Raw genomic sequence first — 27,547 nt, 5'->3', positions numbered from 1 at the left:
CTAAACGACCCTGAAACTCTGCACATGCTCAGTTCCAACCTTAGTGAGCTCCCCCAGGTGGTTGAGCGCTCCGAGGGCGTAGAGCTGCTCCAGGGCCAGAACCAGGGTCTCATGGGGGGGCGGGTCCATGAAGTCAAAGTGGATCAGGTCATTGATGCCTACATGGAGACATAAATACATAAATAAATAAATGATGACATCACTAAATTGTGAGTTCTTCTTCTTTTTATTCTGTTGCCATCAACCTGACAAGAGACTGCAGATTAAAATTAGCCTGTTGGCTATATCTGGTACCGTATATTTACATTTATCTATGTACTTATTTAAATGTTTATTAATATGCGCTGTCCCTATTCTAAATAAATAAATAAATCACAGACCACGGCCCAGCAGACGCCCCCCTCCCTCACCTAGACTCTTCAGCAGCAGGACGACGTTCCCCAGGTTGGTCCTCTGGATCTCAGGCACTGTCGTCTCCTCCATCTCGTGTTTGAAGGCCCAGGCCGTGTAGAGCCGGAAGCATTTCCCAGCAGCCACCCTGCCTGCGCGGCCTGCCCTCTGATTGGCCGAAGCCTGGCGGGTGAAACACAAAGACCAGTTACTTAAGAGCTTCCTGGTTCGGGTTCCCGCCGGTTCGTGGACAGGAAAGGGCTTTTACCCGAGAGCAGGGCGTGACGATGAGCGACTCCATGCCCGTGCGGGCGTTGTAGCTCTTCTGCTTGCAGAAGCCCGGGTCGATGACGTAGATGATGCCGTCGATGGTGAGCGACGTCTCTGCGATGTTGGTGGCCACCACCACCTTGGATCGATCAGACGCCGCCGCCGAAACAGGGAGGACAGAAGCGATACATTAACGATGGTTTGATCCCGGTAACGAGCCTCCCAGCTGAAGATGAGAGGGTTGTACTGCCCCCCAGAGGTGGAGGGCAGCTACTACAGATCTGAAGTGGGTTTTCCTCAAACACTTCACTTAACCAACGACTTCATCAGGATTATTTTCATCATAAGGCACCTAAAATCCTTATGTTTTCTCAAAAAACGGCAGTGCACCTTATGTATGAATTTAATTGTGTTTACTGATCTTGAACCAGTTTTATGTGGAACACTGAATTCAGAAACCTGTCAACATGTTTTAATACGACTTTGGAAGTGACGAAGCTGCTCCACTTGATCAATATCAGACACATTAAAGTCGGTCCTTGGTTGGATACGGGTTGTAACGTCAGCCAACGTTAGATAACTAATTAAGTAGCGCTGCAATCAACCATCATCCAACATCTAGTTACCTTACTGTAATTAGACGTCAGGTTTTTTAATTAAACCCAGTTTTCCAATCTGCATCATAATCCAGTTATAATCAAATGTTGGAATCCAACGCTGTTCCAACTTCCCACTAACTTCAGGTGTCTGCTATCGCTGGCAACCATGAACCAATCAGAGAACAGGACGTAGTACGACTCTTACCTCCTCCACTTTTTATTGATGGATTTGTGGAAGACGAATGATTTAAAATGTGAGTTTATTTTTCTGTTTTAGTTACAATTGAACGATATTCTGAGTTATTGTCAACGAGTTGAATAAAGTTCAGACTGTTTTGTTTCACTTTATATAAGTTTTATCATGTGCATTAAAACCCGGTGCTCCTTATGTATGAAAATAGACACGTTGATTGATGTTGGACCTTATAATGCCAACGGTCCGCAAAATACGGTAAATATATTCTTCTTTATAAAGTATATTTTTGCCGTCTGTTTTCTTTTTTTTTCTCCGGTGGATCAATCTGCTACGTCTGGAACAAGCAGTCTTTTTTTTTTTAATATGAGCCATCATCCTCTAATCCTTTTTTTCTTTTTTGTGTAACTGTGCTTATCGTGTTCTTCTTTGTTTTTTTTTTTTACATTATTGTAATTTCAAGGCAAGGCAAGGCAAGTTTATTTATACAGCAGAATTCAACACAAGGTAATTCAAAGTGCTTTACATCTACATTAAAAGCGGAACAAATAAGATTGAATAAAATTATGAATAAGATGATGAGAAAAGAAGTAAAATAATAAAAGCTGTTAAAAATAAGGGCAGTAGAGTCCAGCAGGTAAGTATTTAATTTAAGAGTACGCTTCAGTAAACAGTAATGTTTTTAGGCCTGATTTAAAGGAGCTGACAGTTGGAGCAGACCTCAGGTCTACAGGAAGTTTGTTCCACCAGTGAGGAGCAGAATAACTGAAAGCTGCCTCTCCTTGCTTGGTTCTGGTTCTTGGGACACACAACAAACCAAGCGCTAACTTAAACTTTTCAAGATAATGAGCGTTCCCCCAACAGCTTCCTGCAAATATTTCACAATAAAAGCATTATAAAGAAATGAGGGTGTATATCACTGAAACTAGGGAGCTCTTATTTTGAAAAGGATGCGTGTTACATTTACTAACGGTGTCATGCAGTAACTTCAACAATTCAAACGGGTGCAAAATGTCTTATTATAATACAACAAATTACACTTTTAAAGAATAAAAGGTCATGTAGTTTAGGTAGATAAAGGTCTCAGTCACATTTGAGTCAAATAATCTTTTCAAAAAATATATATTTTATTATCATGGACCACTAGGGGTCAGCGGACCCCCGGTTGAGAATCACTGCTCTACAATGTGTTTGCTAACGTGAAACTAAGATCATTAATCTGTAATCAGCTCTTGTTGTTGATGTTATTATCTGCAGAAGTTAGATTACATAGAATTTTTTTAACTGGAAGTAACTTACACTTTTCCTTTGAAAAGCACAAAATCTACACGTCCAAGTCCCAAACGAGTGAAAACAAAGAAGCTCCTACTCACTTCAACTACCTGTGATCAACCTCTCAGTAAGCCCCGCCCCCAAAACAACGATGAGCCAATGGCTGCTGAGTATCAGTCCCCCAGGGATCAGACCTCGGACATCTGTAGCTTTTAACCCCACAGACTAACTGGAAGATCCTGAGATCCTGAAGATACAGGATGCGCCTGGGGAACCAGTAATAGCTGATACCTGCCCACCTTTCCTTGTCCGGAGGAGGGGGCTCACCTTTCGGGCTCCGGGAGGAGTCGGGTTGAAGATCTTGGCCTGCATGTCTGACGGGAGGTTGGCGTAGATCGGGAGGATCAGCAGCTCTGCGATCTTGGAGCCGAGTCGCCGGCATCTCTCCTGCAGCATCTCGCAGGACGCTTCGATCTCCTCCTGCAGGAACAAGCAGAAACCCACAGCTGTCACTCAAACCGAGGTTCCCGCCCTCATCCTGCTGCGGCTGGTCGTGATAAAGATGCTGCACTCAAAGACCAGGGAACTTTTCCTTTTGTTCAATCTAAGACTTTTTAATACCATTTTCAAACTAAATTTATTCACTAAGAAATCCAGCGCTGAGGTCCAGGTTGCCAGATCTGACAGGTTCAAGCCCAAACATGGTGGAAAACAAATAATGAAAAACCAGCCAGAATCATATATTTTTTCTGTTAAAACTGTCTATTATTAAATGCCTTATAAATTTCAAGCTTCACATCAACACTAAATAGCCCAAAAAAAGTTCCGGCTCCAAACAAAGACACAATACAATTATATTGAGTAGATTAAAGCACATAAAATATCAGTGAGTTTATTGTGCAAGTTTTTACTTTTCTCTGTCGTAATGGAAACTTTTTTGTTTACAATTTCTCCTAAATATTTAGTAAAAACCAGGAAAAGCAGCCCAACTATATATTTTTCAGCCCAGGATGGAGGCGATTGGGACTGTATCAAGGGCAGCTACACCATGGGGGAAAATCATGGGTTGTTTGTGTAAATATTCACTATAATTTAAACTCATTAATCTAATTTTGTTGCCATGGCGGCGGCGAGGACTTGAGCTTTAGCATCGATAGCTGACTTCTATGTCCATATACTTATTACATTTACTGTATTAAATGTGTTTACTGTGGCGGTGGAGATGAAAACCTCCCACAGGGGAGATATAATCAGAGTTTAGTCCATAGCAGCTCCGTTTTTATCTGCAGTTCTATCATTCTGCTTCATTTACATGTCTTGTATTTCTACATGCTGAAGAAAGCATCTTATTGATATGGGAATCATGTTTCCAGCGGCGCACACGACAGTTAAGGTTAAATGTTAAATATGTTTTAATTAGGAGTAGACAGCGTCGCTCTGTGCTGTCTGACGGGTAAAGTTGCTTTCGTCAACGGCAAAATATCGTCGTCAACGAACCTTTATCACCTGAGGAAAACGAGACGAGACGCAACGAAAATGCTCGTCATTTGACGATAACGATAATTAAATATATAATGCAATATCGTCAACGAATAAAAACGAGACTAAAGTTTCCACTGGTTTAGTTCTGCTGCTGGATGACGTCACGTCCTCAATCCCAGTCGCTGCAGCGGGGAATCAGATCCAGAAGATGCAGCTGCAGAGTTAGAGGCTGATGCCGTTAACGCAGAGCTCTAGGTTCACGTCAATTAAAAACAAAGTTACATAGAGAAACGCGGGGATTTGCTCTGGGGCTGGGAGAAGAAGAAGAAACCATTTTTGGATACACTTTCCTACATAGACGTGGAAAAGAAAACCCAATGTGTCGTCAGAAAAGAAAAAGATAGAGAGAAATGTGGAAAAATAAATATGTTGTAAACTCAAATTAGAGTCTTCTGTATCTGGAATGAATGTATTCTTGAGTCTATAAGGTAACAATAATATAATAAAGAGATAACCTTGTTTGAATTGTAAAATGGGTTTGGCTAAATACAATCTTTACTAAAACTAGACTAAAATGGTCCTGGACAATTCTGACTAAAATAAGACTAAAATGCTCAGACTTTTAGTCGACTGAAACTTGACACGACTAAAAGGAAAATGAACGTGACTAAAACTAATAAAAACTAAAATGACAGCTTGACCCAAAGACTAGACTAAAACAACACTAGTGACGGAGCCGGACCTGTCCGGTGAGGAAGACCAGGATGTCTCCGGGCGGCTGGGTGACGTGGATCTGCAGCACGGAGACGACACACGCGTCCAGGTAGTCGGCCTCCGGAGCCTAAACAAATAAACAAAAAACACGTCAACGGCGACTTCAAGACTTCACCTCAGATGTTTTAAGAAGGATGTGAGAGCATTTATTTGTATATATTATATTATATATAAACTCAAAAACAAAAACAAATCCCCTCCCAGAAGCAGTTCACCCTCTTACTTTGGTGTAGAAGATGTCGACGGGGAACCTCCTGCCGGGGATCCTGAAGACGGGCGCGTCGTCGAAGAAGCAGGAGAAGCGCTCCGTGTCCAGGGTGGCGCTGGCCACCAGCACCTTCAGGTCCGACCGGAACCGGGCGATGTCCTTGATCAGGCCAAACAGGATGTCTGTGTGAAGCGTTCGCTCGTGGGCCTCGTCGATGATGATCACGCTGCCGGGAGGGACAGACGGAGAGGGTCAGGGGGGACGCCACCCAGGAGCAGTGTTGTGCATGAACACGTTCATTTCTGTGAGAACGTTGAACTGAACGCAACATATTTACAAATAAAGAACTAGAACGTGAACTTGTTCATTCTGCAGGTCACCAACTGGAATTTGAACTGTTCAGATTGTGAGTTTCAGCTTCACTGTTTAGGTCCAATTATTACGGAATACATTTCACCAGCGGGCGGCACATTTAAAATACTCAACGAGACGACGACTTTGCACTACATTACCCACAATGCAGTGCACACTAGCCTAACACGGGGCACCATCTCCATGGCAACGGCAGCCCGAGCCCGGTGCAGTCTTTACATGACCAGTGAAGAGAGACGTTGCAGCGTCAGCGAGCCGTCAGATGATGATCCGCTTATCATTATCTGCAGGAATTTTACACATCGTCTCCCAAAGAGTCCGACGGTAAAAATCTAACCTTTCTGTGCAAATTTTGTCCACCTGCGCTGAGAAAGTCTGAGACAAGTCAGAGCGTCTGCCTCGTCAACTTCAAATTTGAAACGTCATGTGGAGTTAAAGCATCCGTCCAGTGTGAGAAAATATCTGCAAGTCCTTGACAATCAGAAAAAGTCATCAGGAAATACCAAGACCCAACAGCCCCGAACGAGCCCAGTCCCACTGCTGCACCTTCAGGGGGTTGATTTCCAAGCAACAGGGAGACAAACTGATAATGGACTACATTGTTGGAGATTTACAGCCTTTGAGTAAAGTTGAAAAGCCACTAGGACGATATACATGATTGTAGTGAACAGTTTTAGGATAGGGGGCGTTTCATTTGTACTTCTCACCTAAAAATATTGAAATGAACTGAATTTGAACTAGTTCAAAATGAAAATGGTGAACTATGAACGTGAATTGTTCATTTTTAAACTATGTGAACTGAACTTTAAACTAGTTCATGAGAAGTATGAACTTGCACAACACTGCCCAGGATGCCACCGTGCCACAGTCCCAGGAAGTGACCTCTTTGGGAACGTCAGAGAGCACAGAGGAACTCTGGGAAGTGATGTGTTCATGAGGTGCAGCTTTCTGGCAGAGAAGAAAAACCAATCAATATTTATGTCCCTGAGTTATTGCTGTCAGTCTCACAGTCTCCATGGCAACCGTGACACGAAGTTCAGATTTTTTCCCACCGATCGGATATGTAAGCGATAAAAAAAACTAAACTAGGGGGTCACGTGATGACGGCCTAGGAGACGGTCGGCTTTTCGGGAGCTCCGCCAACACCCTTTATATTTTGCATTCTCTCTTAAACCACGTTGTCATTTTATAATGCCAGTGCAGTAGTATGACTCTAGAACTATTCTGGTCCAAGAAACACCAAACAATGCCGGGCCGAAAGAGAGATAAATCGCGACAGCCAACGGATAACGCAGCTACGCTGCTGGCTCATCATGGCGGTGAGCATGATGAAGAAGAAAATGACGAGGCAGAGCTGGACCCCGGTCTCGCTAAAGCTTTGGACTTGATGACCAACAAGCTAATGGTGGCTATCAACGAAAAGCTTGAACCTCTGGCTCAAACAGTCCTCTCTCACACTACCGAGCTGAAGAATACCAAAGACCGCTTGGATGAAGCAGAGGCCAGGGTCCTACAGCTCGAGACAGCTAACGAGTCGCAAGGTAATGCTATAACAGCCCTGGAGAAAAAAGTGGAGGTCCTCATCGACCATGTGGACGACCTGGAAAACAGGGGGCGACGGAAAAATATCCGCATCTTCAACCTGCCAGAGGATGTGGAGGGAAAAAATGCTTTGGACTTCTTTGAACATTGGCTACCAGATTTTCTCGACATGGATGCTAAGGGGGGACGAGTGAAGCTGGAACGGGCTCACCGCTCTCTAATGCCCAAGCCCGCGCCCGAGCAACGCCCGCGCCCGGTCATCATTCGGTTCCACGCCTTTCCGGAGAAGCAGAGAGTGATGGCAGCAGCCCGACTTAAGGCAGCGGGCGGGGATATTACACTGGAGGGGAAGAAAATATCCTTTTACAACGACCTGTCCGCCGAAGTGCTTTGTAAACGAAAGGAGTTTAAAGAAGCCAAACAACATCTCCGGCAGATCGGTGCTGATTACTCAATGCTTTTCCCTGCAAAGCTGCATGTGTCACTGAACGGCAAGAAGAAAACCTTCCTCTCCCCTGCAGAGGCTCTTACCTTTGCAAAACAGCGCAGGTCGTCAGAAATGACAGATACTCCGCCCACTGAGAGCTAAGTCTGAAATCTTGGTCATACACTGATCATAATGTTCTATTATGACTCATCTTAAGTTGCATTCATGTGTATGATTATTCCTTATTATAATACTCACTAAGATGTCGCCATAGTTACTGATCGCTGATATTTATTCAGTCGAAGTACAGCTGGTTTTTGTACAAGTAACTATTTAAATACTAAGACTAATAAGTTTAAAACTTTTGTTTAATTGGGTGTTGCTGTGAGCCCCCGCCGACTAGGTAATGTCACTTGCTTTGTTTTTTGCTTTTTTTTTCCTGTTTACATAGTGTGAGAAGCACGTCTTCCCCCCCTAGTGGAGGTCTTGTAGAACAGCAATCCCCTCTCCATCTGGGGAGAGATCCCAACACATTTTTCTTTTTTTTCCTTTCTCTTTCTCTCTTGCGCCCCCCCCCCCCCCCCCCCTTTTTTTTTTCTTCAACATGCACAGTGTTTTACTGTATTTGTTCCATTTGTTCTGCTTTTGTGTTAGTTCATGCTCAGTATTGGTCTTTCATATTCAGTATACAATGTCAACACATTTGGATAAACTGCCTAAAAAAAGATGCCACCTTATAAACTAAAATTTTGCTCGTGGAATGTAAGGGGTCTGAGAGGTAATGTGAAACGTAGGAAGGTTTACTCTTTGTTGAGGAGGGAGAGGGTTGATGTGGCTCTACTACAGGAATCCCACTTAGAAGACAACGAGCATCTCAAACTTGAATACAGTTGGGTTGGCCAGGCGTACTTTTCCTCTTTTACCACCAGCAGCAGGGGGGTTGTTATATTGATACACAAGAATTTGCCATTTCAATTAAAAAAGTGTATAAAAGACAAGTACGGAAGGTTTGTAATTATAAATGGTGTGTTAAATAGCAAAGGAATTACTATTATGAATCTCTATTGCCCACCTAATTATTCCCCGGACTTATTAACTAAAGCATTTTCAGAATTTGCTGAAATATCTTCACCACTGGCCTTGGTGGGAGGTGATTTTAATTGTCTATTTAATCCTCAACTTGATAGACACCCCCCACGAAATTCTTCTCTGACAGCCCAGGCCAGAGCCCTTTTGTCGACTTGTGGGGAAATCAACTTGGTTGATACATGGCGTATGCTACATCCATCTGATAGGGAATTCACCTTTTACTCCCCTCCTCATAAGTGCCACACACGTATTGATTATTTTTTAGTACCCCAGTCTGTGTTACAATTTGTGTCCTCCTGCTCAATAGGCAATATTGTGGTTAGCGACCATGCGTATATGTTCCTTGAATTGTCTCTTGACATAGAATCCCCAAAAAGTAAACGTTGGAGATTGGACACGCGTCTCCTGAAGGATGACAAATTCATTTCTTATCTAAAAAGAGAATTTAGGATAATTTTGTCTATTAACTCACAATCTACCAATAACCCATCCTTGCTGTGGGAGACATCAAAAGCATATATTAGGGGTTTAGTTATAGCCTTCTCAGCTTCAAAAAAGAAAAAACAGTTGGAACAACAGCGAAAACTTGAAAAAGAACTGGACGATATTAAAAATGCACTCTGCTCTACATCAGACCCGTTACTCTTGCAAAAGAAATGTGCTGCACAGGCTGCTCTGGATACTTTACTAACACAACAGGCTAAGAGTGCTCTTCTCTTCTCAAAGCAAAGGTTATATGAGTATGGGGATAAACCCAGTAAGTATCTATCTCACCTGACCAAAATTAAAAGGGACCCTCAAGTGATTCCTTCCATTCAGGATGAAAATGGCACCCGCCACTTTGATAACAAAAACATTAACAACACCTTTAAGCGGTTTTACACTAGGCTGTATGAATCAGATCAACCACCAGGTGTCTCAGATAGGATGGCATCCTTTTTGGACAGATTAACCCTTCCAACCATCTGTCTTACAAAAATTTAATTTGGGAGATAATTTCATTAGATGGATCAAATTATTATATAATAATCCAATGGCTGCAGTCATTACCAATGGTTACAGATCTGACTACTTCCCACTTCAACGCTCAACACGCCAGGGCTGTCCTCTCAGCCCCGCCCTTTTTGCCCTTTCGATAGAGCCTCTCGCTGAGGCCATAAGGAGGGATGCCGAAATAGTTGGTATAAATGTGGGTGGGACCCAACATAAAATTTCTCTATATGCCGACGACGTCTTGCTTTATGTGCTAGAGCCTGAAAAATCTGTTTCACATCTTGTTGATGTAATCACTCTGTTTGGGCAATTTTCAGGTTACAAAATAAATTTCTCGAAATCTTTGGCTATGCCAATGGGAAATCTTAGAACTGATACATTACCCTCATTCCCATTTAAATGGTCTATTACAGGTTTTGTCTACCTCGGTATTCATATCACACCATTGTTTCATGAAATGTTTAAGGCTAATTCCGGCCCCCTCTTTGACTCCATAAGAAAAGACCTGAACAGATGGACTCCTCTCCCCTTATCATTACTTGGCAGAGTTTCTTTCATTAAAATGAATATTTTGCCTAGAATATTATACCCCCTACAGATGATCCCTATACTTTTGTCAGGCAAGGTACTGAAGCTGCTTAATGGCTGGCTGAGTGACTTCATATGGAACAAGAGGAAACCCAGGTTAAAAATTACAAAACTACAACTTCCTAGCTCTAAAGGGGGTCTGGATCTCCCTAACGTCAGATGGTATCAACTGGCATCCCATTTAAGATTTGTTGCAGAGTGGGTCAAGGAAGACATGACTTCTGATTTGCTAAATTTAGAAAAGTCACAGACCTCAGGCTCCCTACCGGGCCTCCTGGCCTTCAAAGATTTAAAATCTGCCAGGAATCACTGTAATAATAATCCTATAATCTGTAATACACTGAAAGCATGGTTTATTACACAAAAGCTTGAAGGGAGGTCTGGACTAACATCTCCTTTGGTCCCGGTTCAGGGTAACCCTAATTTCTTACCAGGCATGAAGAATGGTGGATATAACGCTTGGACATCTCAAGGAATAAAGCGATTGTGTGATTTATTTCAAGGCGCAACCATGTTTTCATTTGCAGAACTGCAAGAAAAGTATAATCTCCCCAGACATGATTTTTTCAAATACCTACAGATTCGAGATTACATAAACAGGGAAACTACTCTTAATACTGATGCTGCTACATCTGCAGTTGAGCAATTACTCCTCCTTGGCCCAGCTAAAAAATCCATTACTCGCTTTTACAATGTTTTAAGCCAGACTGAAGCTATAAATGTACAGGATACTATGCGGACGTGGCAGGGAGAACTTGGTGTGGATATTGATGAGGATAAATGGACTAAGATATGGACTCAAACAAAGAAAATATCTGTATGTAACCGTGCCAGGTTGTTGCAATTCAAAATTTTGCACCGTTTGCAGATCTCTTCTAATAGAAGACATCAAATGAATCCACAACTCTCACCTTTATGTTTAAAGTGTAAAATTGCAGTGGGCACCTATACTCATTGTGTTTGGTCTTGTACTAAAATCCAAGCTTACTGGATGGATGTTCTGCAAGATCTGGAAAATATATTTGGTGTTGCGTTACATATGGACCCTCTTTCTTTAATCCTGGGTTACCCCAATCAACGCTCTATTGTGGATGTCAACTCTACCAGACTGTATAATATTCTTACGTATGCAGCAAGGAAAAACATCTTCCTATCCTGGATAAGTGACAAACCCCCCACTAAATCGAACTGGCACAAGATAATAATGGAATGTTTTCCTCTGGAGTACTTAACCTGTTTGCTTCATTCGTCAGAAGGACGGTTTAAGGACATTTGGACTCCGTATCTCCACTTCTCTAACTCTACAGTGGCTTCAATGCTCGCAAATGTTATTCTTGACTAGCTAATGTAGATTGATGTATCTACGGCCTGACTTTCTTATTATTTTTATTATTTGTTTTTCTATAAAGAAGGGGTTTCCTTTTACTGTACTGGTTAAGTGAAGGTATAATGCAAATATGTACTGTCTAGACCAACGTTATACTGAGCATTGCTGTTTTTTTTTTTGTTTTGTTTTATTGTTGTGCTTATGTTAATGTAAAAAAAAAAAAAAAACCCACAATAAAGATATTTGAGAGAAAAAAAAAAAAAAAAAAAACTAAACTAAACATGGATGTAGATATTTCCAGACTGGTTTCATCAGGTGCTGAGTGACAGGCAGGCAGCCTCGGCCTGTAAGTGTGGGCTGCGGCCCCCTGGTGGGCCGGGGTGGTACTGCAGGTGGGAGAGGTCATTCAAAATAAACAAATTAATATGTCCAATCCTTGATTTGGTAAATATGTTTTCAATTACTGAGTGTTATTCTACTGTTACAGGGCGTCTACAGGTTTGACCAAGTTAAATTTAACTTTTTAATACAATTTTCAAACAAAATTTAAGACCAAAAAGATAAATTACGTAATACATTTCAAGTCATAAGCAAATTAAGCTTCACAACACCACTGAATACCTCCAAAAAGTTCAGGCTCCAAACAAAGATTACAATTAAATTGAGTAGATTAAAGCAAATAAAATATCAGTGAGTTCATTGTGTACGTTTCTACTTTTTGTTAATAATTTATCCTAAATGTTTATTGAAAACCAGGAAAATCTTACCAGATATATATTTTTCAGTTCAATTAGTCTGAAACTTGGCAACACAGATTTAGAACCTCCGCAGGAGATTCTCCTCAAAACGATGAAATAAACGTTTTAATGACGACTGGATACATTCCCTCTAAAATTAAGACCCTTGGATTGAGATTTAAGAGAAATTAAGACATTTAAAAGGCCTTATTTTAGCAAAAATGTGATTTAAGACTTTTTAAGGACCCGCAGCCACAATGTTATTATTATTATTATTATTATTTTTAATTATTATTATTGTTGACTCAATTTGTGATTCAAGGTCTGGTTGGTGCCCTGAAGATTTTTCACAAAGTGGGCCTTGGTGTTCTGAAGTTCAGGAACGGCTGCTCTACTCTGTCCTCTCCGCTTCCTTATCCTCTAGCGATGCCGGAGAGCGATTAGGACAAGTTCTGCAACTTGAAGAACAACGAGAGAGACTTTTACTGAAACAAGGTAGTATAACTCTGCACGTGCTTCACTTTCGTTCCTTCTTCTCTCACAACTTCTTCCAGCTCAGTAGCTCGTTCACAATCCTACATCCCAACTTCTAGGATGTCGACTGTAAGTAAGTACATTTTATTTCTATAGGACCTTTCACAGACAACAGAATGTCACAAGGTGCCTTTCACAGATGAAAAGCTCCTAGAATAAAAGTACATAAAACATCCGTCTCACTACTGATGTTTAAAAGCTCAGAGAACCAGGTGGGTTTAAAGTTTGGTCTTAAAAGGAACGAAGGAGTCCATAGAACGTAGAGACGGCGGGAGATCGGTCCAGAGCCTCGGGGCGACGCCCGGAAGGAGTCTTAAAGCGGGTACAAGGGACTATGAGCAAACTCTGGTCACATGATCTCAGCCTCCGAGATGGAGTATAAGGGCGAAGTAGGTCCTTGATGAAGAAAGGGGCCTGACCATGCAGAGCTCTGAATGTCAGCACCAAGATTTTAAAGTTAAAAGGGAGCCAGTGGAGATGTGAACCATCTATCAGAGCAGGTCAGCAGCCTTGCTGCAGAGTTTTGGACTTGGTGCAGACGAGATGGTTCCTTCTTGTTTAAGCAAGAAAACAAACAGTTGCAGTCGTCCAGTAAAAACGAAGTAAAGAGTGTGGCCTTTGATGGGTGGCGGCAGAAACATTTTGCTCAAAATTAAAAGTTTCAGCTAGTGTTAAAAGTTCCATTCCTGCACAAGAATTGCTGTCATCAACATGAATATTAAAATGACCAACTATTAAGACTTTTTTTTTATGACTTTTTTTCTACCTTTTTCTTGTAGCACTTTGAGATTCACCGAATGGAAAATGCATTATAAATTAAATTCATTATTATTATTATTTCTTTTCCAACTTGATTATTGAAGATAAAAAGTCAATAAAATCCATAAAAAAAAGCAGCAGCAGGGCCAGGTGGGTGATAAACCAACACACAATAAAAAGAGTCTGAAGAACCAATCTTGAACATCTGTGACTGTGGACCGACCCGTGGACCGACCCCCCCCCCACCTACCTGTAGCTGGCCAGGTCCGGCTCGGTCAGGAACTCCCGGAGCAGCATGCCGTCCGTCATGTACTTGAGCACGGTTCTCTCCGAGGTGCAGTCCTCGAAGCGGATGCTGTACCCCACCTGGAGGAAACTGAGGATTAGAAACGGCGACGGACGCAGCGGCGCTCAGAGCGTGTTTATGGCGCTTTTCCACTAGAACCTAGTCAGCTTGGCTCGGTTTGATTCTTTTCCACTAGGGGTCTAACGTGCCAAGTAGATACTTTTCTGTAACTACTCTGCCGAGGTTCTAAGCGGCTGAGTCGGGCTGTGATGTCATCACACTACAGGCCACCAATTGGTCGGAGTCAGACGTCTGAGTCAGGATGTGACATCACAGAAAGAGCCACTCTGACGGCGGCTTCTTGTTCATTTTATTCCACCAGCAACGGCAGCAAAAGTCTGTTTGGTGATCCAACTCTGAGGTGCAGATGTTCATAAACCTGGTGGCTGAGGAGAGAATTAAAAAGGGATCTAGACGGGCGATAAGGAACGACCAGATCTACCAGGAGCTCTGTCACTTCATAGCTGCTCGCGGCTACCAACGGACTTTTCAGCAGCACCGAGACAAACTAAAAAATTAAAAAGCGTTGCCGCTTGAAGCTTCTCTCACTCTAATTTTTTAACTTGATATCAAACACAAGCCACAGACCCAGCAGCACATTTATCATCTCCTCCAGGTTCTACATATTTAGTGTTGTTGTCTTCTTCGTTTAGATCACACAATCAAATATGTCACAGCAGCTTCGCTCCAACCTCCTACTTCTCCAGGTGATGGATTGTAGTGGAAAAGAAACCAGGCCGAGCTGAGCTGAGTAGGTACTAGTGGAAAAGTGCCATTAGTCTCCATATGTGACGCCCACCTCGTTGCCCAGCTTGACACTCATCTCCTCCGCCACTCTGGCCGCCACGGACATGGCAGCGACTCGGCGAGGCTGCGTGCAGCCGATCTTCATGCCGCCGTCGGAGTAGCCCTGAAACGGGAGCAGCGGGTTGGAGAGGCGGTTCAGAGCTCGGCATCAATGTACGGTGGTTCTACACTCACGGTCTCCAGCAGGTACTGCGGGATCTGCGTGGTCTTCCCCGAGCCGGTCTCGCCCTCGATGACCAGGACCTGGTGGTCCCTGATGGCGGCCAGCAGGTCCTCCCTGAAGGGGAAGATGGGGAGGCTGCGCCGGACCTCCTGCATGGACTGTTTCTTCATCTCCGCCTGCGACAGAGCCAACGTCTCCTGATCCTGGACCCGGCACAAAGACGAGAGACGGGGTCAAAGGACATTTAACAGGGAAACTCTTCCTCTGGAAGGAAACCTCGGCGCTAAAAGGCCGATAGGACACGGAGAGACATCTGCTTCATGCCGATATCGTTTTGGGTTATTGTTATTAAAAAGGGTTTTTTTGAGCCGTTACCTGAATTACATGACTGTAGTTATGTTCATTGTTTGATAGTTTCACACCAAATGCACGCGACTACTGGGATTAAAGTTCACCGGGCGAAGATATAATAATTTATGAAGGAGTTTTTTTTTTTTTTATTAATATGAGAATCAATTTAGAATCGGAAAATTGATTTTTTCAACACAGGCCTGTAGTGGACCTCATACTGCAGCTTCCACCACAGAGTCCAGATTCTGAGCTGCTCCGTCTGCGGTCCAGACCAGTTCCCAGTGAGAAACATTTGGAGGAACAGGGCGTCTACAGGTTTCACAGAGTTAAATTTAAGACTTTTTAATACCATTTTCAAGTAAAATTAAGACCAAAATGATAAGTTACTAAGAAATCCAGGGCTGAAGTCGGGGTTGCCAGATCTGGCTGACGGGTTCCAGCCCAAACGTGATGTAAAACTCACCAAAAAATTATGAAAAACCAGCCCAAATCAGACATTCTCTATGTTAAAACTGTAAATTATGAAATGTGTGATAAATTTCAAGCTTCACAACACCACTAAATAGCCCGAAAATGTTCAGGCTCCAAACAAAGACTACAATTAAAGTGAATAGATTAAATAAATCAAATATCAGTGAGTTTATTGTGTAGGTATCTACTTTTCTCTGCCGTAATGGAAACTTTTTTTGTTAATAATTTCTCCTAAATATTTAGTAAAAACCAGGAAAAGCAGCCCAAATACATATTTTTCCGCTGAAACTTGCCCAATCTGGCAACACAAATTTAGAACCTCTGCAGGAGATTCTCCTCAAAACGATGAAAAAACTTTTTAATGATGACTGGATACATTCCCTCTAAAATTAAGACCCTTGGATTGAGACTTAAGACAAATTAAGACATTTAAAGGCTTTATTTTAGCAAAAATTGAAATTTTTAAGACTTTTTAAGGACCCGTGGCCGCCCTGAGGAAAACCACGAGGAAGACGACTCGGGGCCGTTGAGCTGCAGACCAGAATGAAACAAGGCTCCTCTCTAAAACTCCAAACCAGGTCTCCTCGGGTCCAGATGTTTGTGGACGGTTGTTAAGAGGACAGGGGACATCAAGCTTTGTTCAGTTATTCTCATGCTTGCTTACAGTAGCTGACCTGCGGTACGAGCTGCCCAGACGGAAATACTTTCCAAAAGAAAACATGTTCTAGTAATAATTAAGCAGAAGGTTTAAAGTTAATTCAGCTGTCAGAGTGCAATTAAAACTTTACTTTAATGAGCTTGAAGGAAAGACTTTCTACACAAACCAGCTTCCTAGAAAGTTGGAATACTGAACAGAATGTTAGTTAGTCCTTTCAATTTCCACAACAGAAATAACCCAAAGTACAGGTGTAAATCATCAGTGTAATACAAACAGAAAAATGTTAGCTTTTATAAACTAAATGTAAATAAGAATGAAAAAACTGCAAAACATGAAAACTGACAAAACGTCGTTTTTGTTTTTATCCCTGATTGTTTCCCATTTTTAATCACCCAGTGCTCCTAGCTAAGTCAGTCCAGGACAAAACGTCAGTTATTGAAACTGACAGCTACAATAATTCAATAATTGTTTTCTGGCCCATTTCAACATCGAAGACGACTCTAAACCCAATTTTAGTCGTCTCTTTAAATTATTATCTCGCTCAGCAACATGTATTGTCTGTTTTTATGTTTTCAATTTAAGATGGTGATAAAAATCGAAATCGCGATTTTATTTCTAAAAAGTCATGATACAATATTTTTGTCATATATCATATATTTTGATATTTTTGTCATATTTTTCCCCCCTTACTGGAGACTGAATAAATGACGGGTATGAAAACAAGGAGCGGGTCCTGACCCACCTTGTCGGTGCGGGTTCCCTTCATGGTGATGGCCGTGCTGACGAAGTCGATCATCTCCTCCTCCTCCAGGATCAGCTCGTACCTGTCCTGCTCCTCCCTCATGCCCAGCTCTCGCTCCCTCCTGGCGCCAAAGCTGAGGGAGGCCGTCTTCAGCCTCTCCTCCTCCCAGCGGCCCTGCTCCCCCCCCAGCTCCATGGGGGCCTCGTCCAGCTCCAGGTCCATCTGAGGCACTTCCTGCTCAGCAGGGACGGAGGTTTAAGGCCGGATCTAACTGGAGCAGCTGAACTTTCTACTCCCAGTGGCTCCTTCCTACCTTGTTCCTCTTTTCTTCCGGCATGTAGTAGCGGTTCTTCCGCTCCTCCTGCTCCTTGGCCCCAGCCTTCTTGTAGTCCTTGGCCAGGTCTCGGAGGGTGCGTTTGTATTCCAGCTCCTTCCGCTCCCTCTGGCTCAACTCCTCCTTGGAGAAGAGGTACTCGTCGTCTATGATCTCCGCCTCCAGGTCCTCCAGCTTCTCCGCCTCCCTCTTCTTTAGATATTCCCGCCGCGACTGCTTCCTCAACTCTGGCAACTGCAAACATGAAGAGAAAATGTAGTTAAACATTTAAAACTTTAAAAAAACAAAACAGACCTGTGATGAGAGAACCTACCATATTCTTCTGGTCGTCTTCAGCCATCTTCAGCCTCTTCTGAGCTTCTTCATAAGCCTGAAAGGGACCGAAAAACATGTGCATTACTTTTCTTTCCTGCGTTGCGCTGCCTTGCATTGTGGGTAATCTTTAGAGTGACTATTATATATCTAAGGTATTGTTGTGATGAATCACATTTGACTTTACGGTTAAATATTTAGTATTCTACTCTGGTTTCAGTGCTGGAAACTCTGTGTTCTGGAGAGTTTTTTTCAACGTGGGCTCTCTGTGACATCACTGAGGTCCTGCTCTCCAGGCGGCTTCAGTGGAGTTTACAGCTGTGCAGGAAGCATCAGGTAAGCCTGCTGAGGTTTGGATTAACTCTTACTAGAGCTCAGGAAAACTATCTTATGATATTTTAAACAGATATTGTAAATAATTAGATAGAGGGAATATGCATGACGTCACAGATGCGACTTCACAGTGGGTAACAGCCACTGAGTGGCAGAAAGACTGAGTGGCAGCGTAGACTCTCAGTTTGAGCCACTGGAAAACATCTAAAATGGGAAAGAGCTGTTGTGCGATCGACTGTACTCATAGATTTAGCAAGAAATCAGAGTTATCGTTTTACAGACTGCCGAAAAATGAGCTTAAGAGAGACAAATGGATCGCTGCAATTCGCAGAAACGACTGGATACGTATAAAATTCCACTGGCCTGGAAAAACATTTACAAAAAATCATTCATTCCATCTACCACAATCATTCTGAACAATATTAAATAGATCATTGCACTTTTAACAGGCACTAGTCATGTCTGTTCTAACTTATTTACTGTTTTTTTTTCTTTTTAATGTATTTATTTGTTTTCTATTGTAATGTGTCTTGATGGGAATGTGTGAATGTGTTTGTGAGCCCTGTCAAAGAGGAATTTCTGTCACCATTGGGACAGACAATAAAGTATTCTATTCTATTCTATTCTAGGCAGCGAAACGTGGATTTGCGGTTCCCATTTTGTATCAGGTAATGTTGGATTTTTGGGTAGCTAACGTTAAACGGTCAAATCATAAAGTTCGGTGTCCTCATCACTTTAATTTCTACAACAAATCCTGCCTTGAAGTAGAACCAAGCGTCAAGACTTTTGTGTGCCTTCAAGATTTGCTTCGTGTATTTCCCCGGCGTAGAAATTAAGTACCGGTACATCTAAATTCATAACCTGCTCATGATGTAACTTTGGCAGTTTCATATTTCCAAGAAACTGATCAATGGATTGGTCTGGTGGATCAACTTGTGATGAGTATAATTTACAGTAAACATCTCTGAAGACTGAGTTTATTGAACAGGAATCATGGGTGATATTCCCTGAATGATCCTTAATGGATGTTACAGGTGTTTTTTCCTTGTTTACTTTTAATTGATTAGCTAGATATCTCCCTGATCTATTGGCAAGTTCAAATTTCTCTAGACAAAGCCGTTGTACCAAAAACTGCATTTTTGTATCAACTATTGTATTTAATTTTATCTTAGCTTTCCTTATTCTGTTAAGAATGTGTTCGTCTGCAGGGGCCCGGTAGGCCTCCTCCAATGCTTTAAATTCACATTCCAATTTCCTTATTTTTAAATGTTCTTTGTTTTTCTTATTTGGGGAAAAGGAAATTATTTTGCCTCGCATTACTGCTTTTCCCGCTTCCCAAAGATAACTTGCTGACGTTTCAGGTTTGTTGTTATTTCACAAATATATGTCCAGTTCTTTGTTTGTTTTTTTTAATGAATAAAGTCGGGATCTTTAAGTATAAAAGTATATATTAATTCTGCAGGACTTTGGGAAACGTTCGCAAACTGCAACCTCCGAGTTCAGGGGAGAGTCATTAGCTCCGCCCACTAGTTAGCACCAAGGATTTCAACCAATCAGAAAAGACATACCGTATTTTCGCGACCATAAGGCGCACATACATTTTATTTATTTTTTTTAAAATGTGCCGGGCGCCTTATGAAACGGTGCGCCGTGTCTATTACCTGAATTACGGTAATGTAAGGCCGGCCACCATGAGAACGGTAAAAAGAGAAGGGGGCGGGTGAAGCCCCCGTGAGTTGCGTTTTTTTTTTATTCTTTAATGCGGAAACAGAATATGAACCTTTGAAGGGTTTGATTGATGTGAAAAGTGAAATAAAATATCAAACTAAGTTTTGCTCCTGCTCTATTTTTAAATAAGCACTCTTGTGTGTGTGTTCTGCAGAGTTTGTGTGTGCAGCTCCGTCTCTGTAGACGGCGCCTTTTGGGTCGGTGCGCCGTATGTGTGTTTTAAAACCAAAAATGACACACAAAACTGAGGGTGCGCCTTTTCACACGGTGCGCCGTATGGTCGTGAAAATACGGTACTTATTTTCAGGAAGAGACTCCTTGTTATTCTCAGCTTTTCTCGAGGTTCCAACAGAACAGAAACAGAAGCTGAGAGTGAACATACGGTGGTGGCCGCTCACCTTCTTATCCGTCCTCTCTGCGATGTTGCGGGTCTTGTCCTTGTCCTTCTCTCTCACTCGTAGAGCAAACGCATCTCTTTCCTGGATGTCGTGCAGCCGCTCTCTCTCCTCCTTCTCCCACTCCTCCTCCTCCTCATCCTCTTCTTTCTTGACAGACTTGCGGTCCTCGTGGCCAGAATTCCCCCTGATGGCAGAGACACATCAGGTTGTTATGAGGACTTTAAAACAGTCCAGGATACTGTGGATCGATACTGAAATATCGATACTTCCGATACCAGATCTGTACGCTCTAAAATCGATTGTCAAATGAAAATATCGATAACTTTGATACTGAAGTAATTTGTTGTAATGTATATCATTAACAGGAATACGGTGGAAAGTAACTAAACTATTCTGATTCTGCCTAAATGACATGCTGCTGGTTCTTTTTCAGTTTTTTAGTAGTTCTTATTTTTGTTTTCTATTCTCTTATTATTTTAATTGTTTTATTATTTTACTTAGGAACTTTTTTTAGTGATGGAAACACCTTTTTGAAACCTTTTTCAAACCTTTTTCTGTTGTTGTAACAGCTCAGCTGTATTGTGAATGAAGCCGCTACATCAGTAAACTTCTGACTTTAAAATAAATAGCTAAATAAGTGACTCTGATGTCTTGTGTTCTTAAGATATCTAAAATACACCAATTTTTTTAGATTTACCGAGCACAATGTATCGGTATTGAATCGGTATCACCAATAACAGCCTGAATTTTACTCAATATCGGATCAGAAAGGAAATCGGTGGTATTGAAAATCACTAGTCCAGGAGCTTCTTCAGACAAATGTCCGGGGGAAACAATCAGAAGAGCTGCTTTAAAGCTACTCTATGTAAAGATACCACACCTGGCCACAAGGGGGCAGCACATCACAAGAAGATTCACTTCCCGGGTTAAGACACAACAAAGGGTACCAGCCCCGCAGATCTAGATGCTTCAACCCGGCAGCTCGAGGAACCACCTCTGAAAAGTCCTGAATTATGTTCAGAAACAAGCATCTAAGATGCTTAATGGGGTTAATTTAGTGTCTAAAAAAGCCAGCTGGAAACTCTCCTGACTTCTTATTAAGACATTCCTCCAGAATCCTCAGTTTAATTCATAAGTCTCCTGGATGGAAGGAGAAACGTCTCCGGGGCCGAGGAACGCCGGCCCAGCGGCCTGGAGTCAGGCCTCTGACCTCTACGCTGTGAGACATCCACCATCAGTGAGTGGTCTGCGTTTTTGTTTTCGTTTTTTTTATTAAATAGTCAGTAAAGATCAGGAGGCTGATGCACACCTAAAAAAAACAGGTGCGTTGGAGTAGGTAGGAGTGAACAAAGGAAAAAAGGGGGTCTCCCGCACACTGGGACCTTTCTCAAGCCTGGCTTGAGAAAGGTCCTGTGGACCGAAACATTGTTTGTTTGCTTTATTAAAGCCTTTTGCAAGTGACTTGACAGTGTGCGGGAGACCCCCTTTTTTCCTTTATTAAATAGTCAAAAAATATATAAAAAAACAATAAAAAGTAAAAAAATAAATAAAATAAAACAGTTTTGAGCAAGGAGATGTGCACGACTCAGTTCAGGTCATACAGGTCAAGGAAGAGGAGGTGACCTCGGGGTCGAACACAACCGCTCTGAAGCTTTCTGAAGCTATCACAGTTTAAAGGTTTACCTGCTAAGAAAACTAAGTGCCTGAAGTGACTGAACAGATCGGTCCACAGAAATCTGGTTCTTACCTCTGAGGAGCCTCATCCTCGCTCGACTCGCTACCCTTCTTCGGCCTGATGTGCTTCCTCTTGTTCCCTCGGTCCTTGTTCTTCTTCTTCCCTTTCTGCGTCTCCATCGCCGCCTCCTCGCCGCTGTCGCTGTCCTCCAGCAACGTGTACGTCCGGTTCTTCCTGTCCATCTCGATGGCCTCCCGCTCCATCGCACGAGCCGGTTTCTCCACGACGGCTTTACGAGGAATCTGCGGCGCGACGCCGGGAGACGTCCCCGTTAATCACAAACACCAGCGGTTGGAAGTTCTGGCAGGATTTCACAGACGTACCTTTTCGAAGAGCTCCTTGGCGAAAGACGACACGCTCTGGTCGATGTCGATGGTGCCCGTCTTCTCCAGCCGGTCCACGAAGTCCTCGGCGCTGGACGCCTTGCGGGCCGTGCCGATCATGAACTGGGACACGTACCTGTCGCTCAGGCCCAGGATGTCGTGGAGGCGGTCGTTCACCCACTGCTCCAGACTGGCCATGGTGGCGGTTGAGGAACGGCGTTATCTGAGAGTAAACCCACCACACAGGAATGTAGCAAAAGAAGAAGAGAAGATGAAAAAAAGTAAACAAAGGAGGCTACTAGAGTTTTCATTTTAAAATATCCTGCGGTGGAAGCAATTGAGATGAAAAGGAAACACCTGATGGACGTCTACGTCGGTATGAGACGCCAACAAAGCCCGAACCGACCTGCCGGTGCAGCTATCCCAAGATGCTTCTGGTTCAATGAGTTGTGATGACGTGATTAATGTAAATGTGTGAGTTTTGAACGTAATTTAGATCAGCAGAACCCTGTCAGGTAGTTCCTGTAGGTCAACCCGACCCGAGTGTGTCTCTTACTTGGTCTCAAGACCACTTTTCTCTGGTCTTGGTCTTGTCTCGGATCATTGAGAGTCCGTTGCACCAAGGTGACAGAATCTGCTGATCAGCAGTTCTTCTCTTGTTAATGTACAGTTTTGTAAACTATTTGTATTTTGCATCTGATTTCATGTTTTGGTGCATCTGCATGTGTGTCTGTATTTAATTACCGTTTTGTGTTTATAACGGCCTTGTTTGAATAAATATATGAATAATATTTGCATATCGTTGTGATTGATTAAGCATCAGTTCCATTTCAGTGATGCTGATATACGGTGCAATCTGATTACTTTAATGGCAAATAATGTCATTTAAATCTTTAATATTTAAAATTCAGGTTTCATCTCCAAATTGAGTCCAATTTAAATCAATAACTGTAGCAAGGGCTTGCTACTTGGGGGAGGCGGGTTATTCTGTTAGAGGACTTTGGGACTAGTTGGTAGTCGTGTCAATCCTTAAAAGCACTGGAGTCAATCCTCCAATAGTGTAGAAATAGCGGTAGTGCAGTCGCCACACATATCTGATCTCAGCTGATGGATGAAAACATTTATAGTGAGTTCAACATCATCATCCACTTCTCTGTGTTATTGTGCTGCAGTTGAATACAAGCTCATATGGAAACTAGCTGAACCAGGATGATGTTCTACAATCACGCAGGATCAGGAAATAACTAGGTTTATTTTTGGTCTCGGCTTGAGCTGAACTAGTCTTGGTTTAGGCGGTCGTGACTACAAGTCTAACTTGAATATGTCTCAGTCTGAGCCATCAGACGGCTGGTTGACCACATTGGTGTTACGGAGGTATGAATATAAACATGACACCAACTCTTAGAGAACTTTAACAGCAGAGGGACGCCAAGAAGAGACTAGACTCATCGATGAACAGTAAAGCTGCTTTCGTCAACGAAAATTATGACTAAATATCGTCATCAACGAACCTTTTATCACCCAAGGAAAACGAGACGCAACGAAAATGCTGGTCATGTGACGTTAATGATAATTAAATATATAATGCAATATTGTAGAAGAAATAACGGGACTAAAATGTAGATTACAAAATAAAAACTCTGCTAAAATGTGTCTTCATTTTCGTTGACCAAAACGAGACGAAATGTTCTACCAAAGATCCTTAATGTCCATGTTTTCAGTAGTTTCCTCTGGTTTAGTTCTGCTGGGTGACGTCACGTCCTCAATCCCAGTCGCAGCCACAAAAACCACAGGAAAAAATAAATATGTTGTAAACTCAAATTAGAGTCTTCTGTATCTGGATTGAATGTATTCTTGAGTCTATAAGGTAACAATAATATAATAATAAGATAACCTTGTTTGAATTGTAAAATGGGTTTGGCTAAATACAATCTTTGACTAAAACTAGACTAAAATGGTCCCGGACAATTCTGACTAAAATAAAACTAAAATGCTCAGACTTTTAGTCGACTGAAACTTGACACGACTAAAAGGAGAATGAACGTGACTAAAACGGATAAAAACTAAAATGATAGCTTGACCCAAAGACTAGACTAAAACTAGAATTGAAACAAGCTGACAGAAACAACATTAATGAACAGCCAACTCATGTATACACATAAAACCCAAGATGCAGGTCAAGATGGAGCAGGACATCAACCTCCCCAGACTATAAACCCACAATCAGTCTAAAACAATCGGATCCTTAAATGGCAGCAAATGTCTTTATTTGTGCGTGTGATGGAGCAGACACCTGTCCAGGGTCCATATCTGCCTTTCACCATGGACGGATTGCCTGGACCACATTACACCGGTCATGAAATCGCTACACTGGCTTCCAGTGAGTCAAAGGATAGAGTTTAAAATCTTACTGCTGGTCTACAAGGCACTGAATGGTCTTGGACCAAAATACATGCTGGATCTGTTAGTTCCTATGAAGCTCCCAGACCCCTGAGGTTCATCTGGATCTGGTTTGTTGTGGTTCCCAAGAACCAGAACCAAGCAAGGTGAGGCAGCGTTCAGTTATTCTGCTCCTCACCGGTGGAACAAACTTCCTGTAGACCTGAGGTCTGCTCCAACTGTCAGCTCCTTTAAATGAGGCCCAAAAACATTACTGTTTACTGAAGCGTACTCTTAAATTAAATACTTCCTGTAGACCTGTGGTCTGCTCAAACTGTCTGGCTGTTTCAGCAAAGACAAAGTGTATAGGAACTAGGGATGGGTGGTATGGACTAAAAAATGTATCACGATAATTTCTGGCATTTATCCTGATAACGATAAAAATGACGATAAAAAAATACCAATTCAACTCCATCTTTTTAACTATAAATCTATCTCGCTCTCAGATCCGCCATGTTTGTTACACAAAAACGTCATCAACGGGAATTTATCCTTCTTTCTTTCTTTCTTTCTTTCTTTCTTTCTTTCTTTCTTTCTTTCTTTCTTTCTTTCTTTCTTTCTTTCTTTCTTTCTTTCTTTCTTTCTTTCTTTCTTTCTTTCTTTCTTTCTTTCTTTCTTTCTTTCTTTCTTTCTGGCTCATTTCCTTCCTTCCTTCCTTATTTTTTCCCTTCTTTCCTTCTTTCCTCCTGCTCTCTCCTTCCTTCTTCCCTTCCTCTTTTCTCCCTTCCTTCCTTGTTTTCTCCCTTCCTTCTCCCCCTTCCTTCCTTCCTTCACATATGTTCTGCGTCGATTTAACGCAGAACCATAAATCCGACTTTACACAAAAACTTTTTGACGGTATATCGTGAACGGTAAAATAGCCCCATTCCTAATAGGAACTGAGAGGAAGCTGTATGTTCACAAAAACAAAGAACAGAACGGATGTCAAACATAGATGCGTTTCAGTTTATGGGGTTAATCTGTGGAATGTTTTGGAAATGGAAATTAAAGAGTGCAGTACATGCCAACTATTTGAAAAAATATTGAAGAACAAGATGCTCATTCAGTATGATCATATATTGTATGAGAGTTTACGTGTCAGATCTTAAAAAGATAATAGGTCTATGCAGTATATTGAATGTTTTCAATATACAAAAAGTATATGAAATGTGTTTCTTTTAATTGATTTACTGCTCTGTATCAGTTTATGTAGGAGCTGACAGAAACTGATTATAAAAGTGTTATAAGCTAAGCTTCAGCCTACACCTTTTTGGTCTTGTTTTGTTTATATCTTTTGGTAATATTAGCATAAACTTCGTTTATTTGTTGTTTTTGTTTTCTTTCATTTCTTTTGTATTTGAATTCTTATTGTGGAAATGACCGAAATAAAACAAACAAACAAACTGTCAGCTCCTTTAAATCTGGGCTAAAAACATTACTGTTTACTGAAGCGTACTCTTAAATTAAATACTTACCTGCTGTACTCTACTGCCCTTACTTTTTAACAACTTGTGCTTTTTATTATTTTACCTCTTTTCTTATCATTTTATTTGTTATTTACTGTTTAATTGTGTCTTGCTGCTTTTAATGTTGATGTAAAGCACTTTGAATTACCTTGTGTTGAATGGTGTTGTAGAAAATAAACTTCCCTTGCCTTTAACCTATGCATACCTTCTCCATCGCCGGTGGAACAACCGACAAAGAAATCTTGTTCCACTGGCAGATTTTTCTACTTATTTTAAGTGAAAATCTACTTGAAACAGGTGAAAATTGTTGTTTTTTCCAGTGATGAGTCTTGTTTTAAGTGTAATGAGATTTTTTTTACTAAAATGAGACATTTTAACTAAAAATAAGACAAATATTCTTGTTAAGATTTTGAGTTTTTGCAGTGATCCATTTTACTTATCCTGTGAAGGACAGAATCATATTGATAAGTTCAGAAAACTGTTTTTTATTGTTGTGTTTTGATGTATTTGATGTAAGCCCAGTGGATATTTAAAGCTTACAGAAGGCTGCATTTAACTGCTGCTATGTCATTCCTGCAGTTTTTCTGCAGGTGTTTTGGTCAGTGCTATTATTTGTAATATATTATATTATTTGTAATCAGCACAAATTATCTGTTCCCATATGATAAAATCCGCCATCCCCCCTGATTTTTTATTTTTTTTTTTACAACTCGAGTACTGGTTGCAATCATTAAAAACAAAACAAAAACAAAAAAACACCCCAATTTTACACATGTTTACGTGTAAATCCGCGGTTTTCTGCGTCACTTACCGAGTTTAAAAACTAAAAACGTTGTAATCACGCTGCAGCCTGACAGTGAGCTAACAGCTCAGACGCTTGTTTTGAGTCGCAGCTCAGCGACCTCCCGGTAGGAGGTTTGCTGGATGCGTGAATACACCCATACCCATCACAGTCCAACTGTTTCTGGTCTAATTTGTTCAAAATGTAATCTATAAAAAAACTTATAGTTAGTTCTTGTTTTGCTAACTGGGCTTCACTGGCTGCGTCTTCTTCTTCTTCGGTTCTATTGGCGGTTGAGAAACAAGGACACGGGGCTCATTACCGCCACCTGCTGGGAGGACGTGTGGCCGACTCTTTGAATCAAACCAACTTGTGATTTTTACCTTCTACCACTTCTTTTGGAAGAAACTTCAGCATGATATAGTGACACTTTATTCAATGTAGTATATATAGATTAATATTATGGAAACATGTTATGTAGCGGCATTAATACATTTTATGTTTATGTTTTATGTTATGTATATGTTTGTGGAAAGCACTTTGTGTTACATTTTTTGTATGAAAGGTGCTTTACAAATAAAGTTTGATTTGATTTGATTTGATGATATATATATATATATATATA

The 27,547-nt window shown here is 41.6% G+C and overlaps 1 protein-coding gene across 1 annotated transcript in view; it reads right to left on the bottom strand.

Annotated features, from left to right (window-relative positions):
* Positions 1-27,196, bottom strand: part of dhx16 (DEAH (Asp-Glu-Ala-His) box polypeptide 16) — a 37,458-nt gene extending 10,262 nt beyond the window's left edge. Inside the window, exons 1-16 of the mRNA XM_061717380.1 lie at positions 26,953-27,196; positions 22,258-22,480; positions 21,947-22,176; positions 20,200-20,383; positions 17,742-17,798; positions 17,408-17,662; positions 17,095-17,328; positions 14,884-15,075; positions 14,702-14,812; positions 13,807-13,922; positions 5,204-5,414; positions 4,949-5,047; positions 3,052-3,204; positions 659-799; positions 411-573; positions 40-158 (exon numbers count right to left, since the gene is read on the bottom strand). Of these exons, the coding sequence (XP_061573364.1) occupies positions 40-158; positions 411-573; positions 659-799; positions 3,052-3,204; positions 4,949-5,047; positions 5,204-5,414; positions 13,807-13,922; positions 14,702-14,812; positions 14,884-15,075; positions 17,095-17,328; positions 17,408-17,662; positions 17,742-17,798; positions 20,200-20,383; positions 21,947-22,176; positions 22,258-22,455 (2,463 nt within the window). The 5' untranslated portion in view covers positions 22,456-22,480; positions 26,953-27,196. The remainder of the gene's footprint in view (positions 1-39; positions 159-410; positions 574-658; positions 800-3,051; positions 3,205-4,948; positions 5,048-5,203; positions 5,415-13,806; positions 13,923-14,701; positions 14,813-14,883; positions 15,076-17,094; positions 17,329-17,407; positions 17,663-17,741; positions 17,799-20,199; positions 20,384-21,946; positions 22,177-22,257; positions 22,481-26,952) is intronic.
* Between the last annotated feature and the right edge of the window lie 351 nt (positions 27,197-27,547).

This window comes from Cololabis saira, chromosome 3 (genome assembly GCF_033807715.1).
Source record: "Cololabis saira isolate AMF1-May2022 chromosome 3, fColSai1.1, whole genome shotgun sequence".
Taxonomy (NCBI): domain Eukaryota; kingdom Metazoa; phylum Chordata; class Actinopteri; order Beloniformes; family Belonidae; genus Cololabis; species Cololabis saira.
The sequence above is the reverse complement of the archived record's forward strand: the minus strand, read 5'-3'. Positions and strand labels throughout refer to the sequence as shown.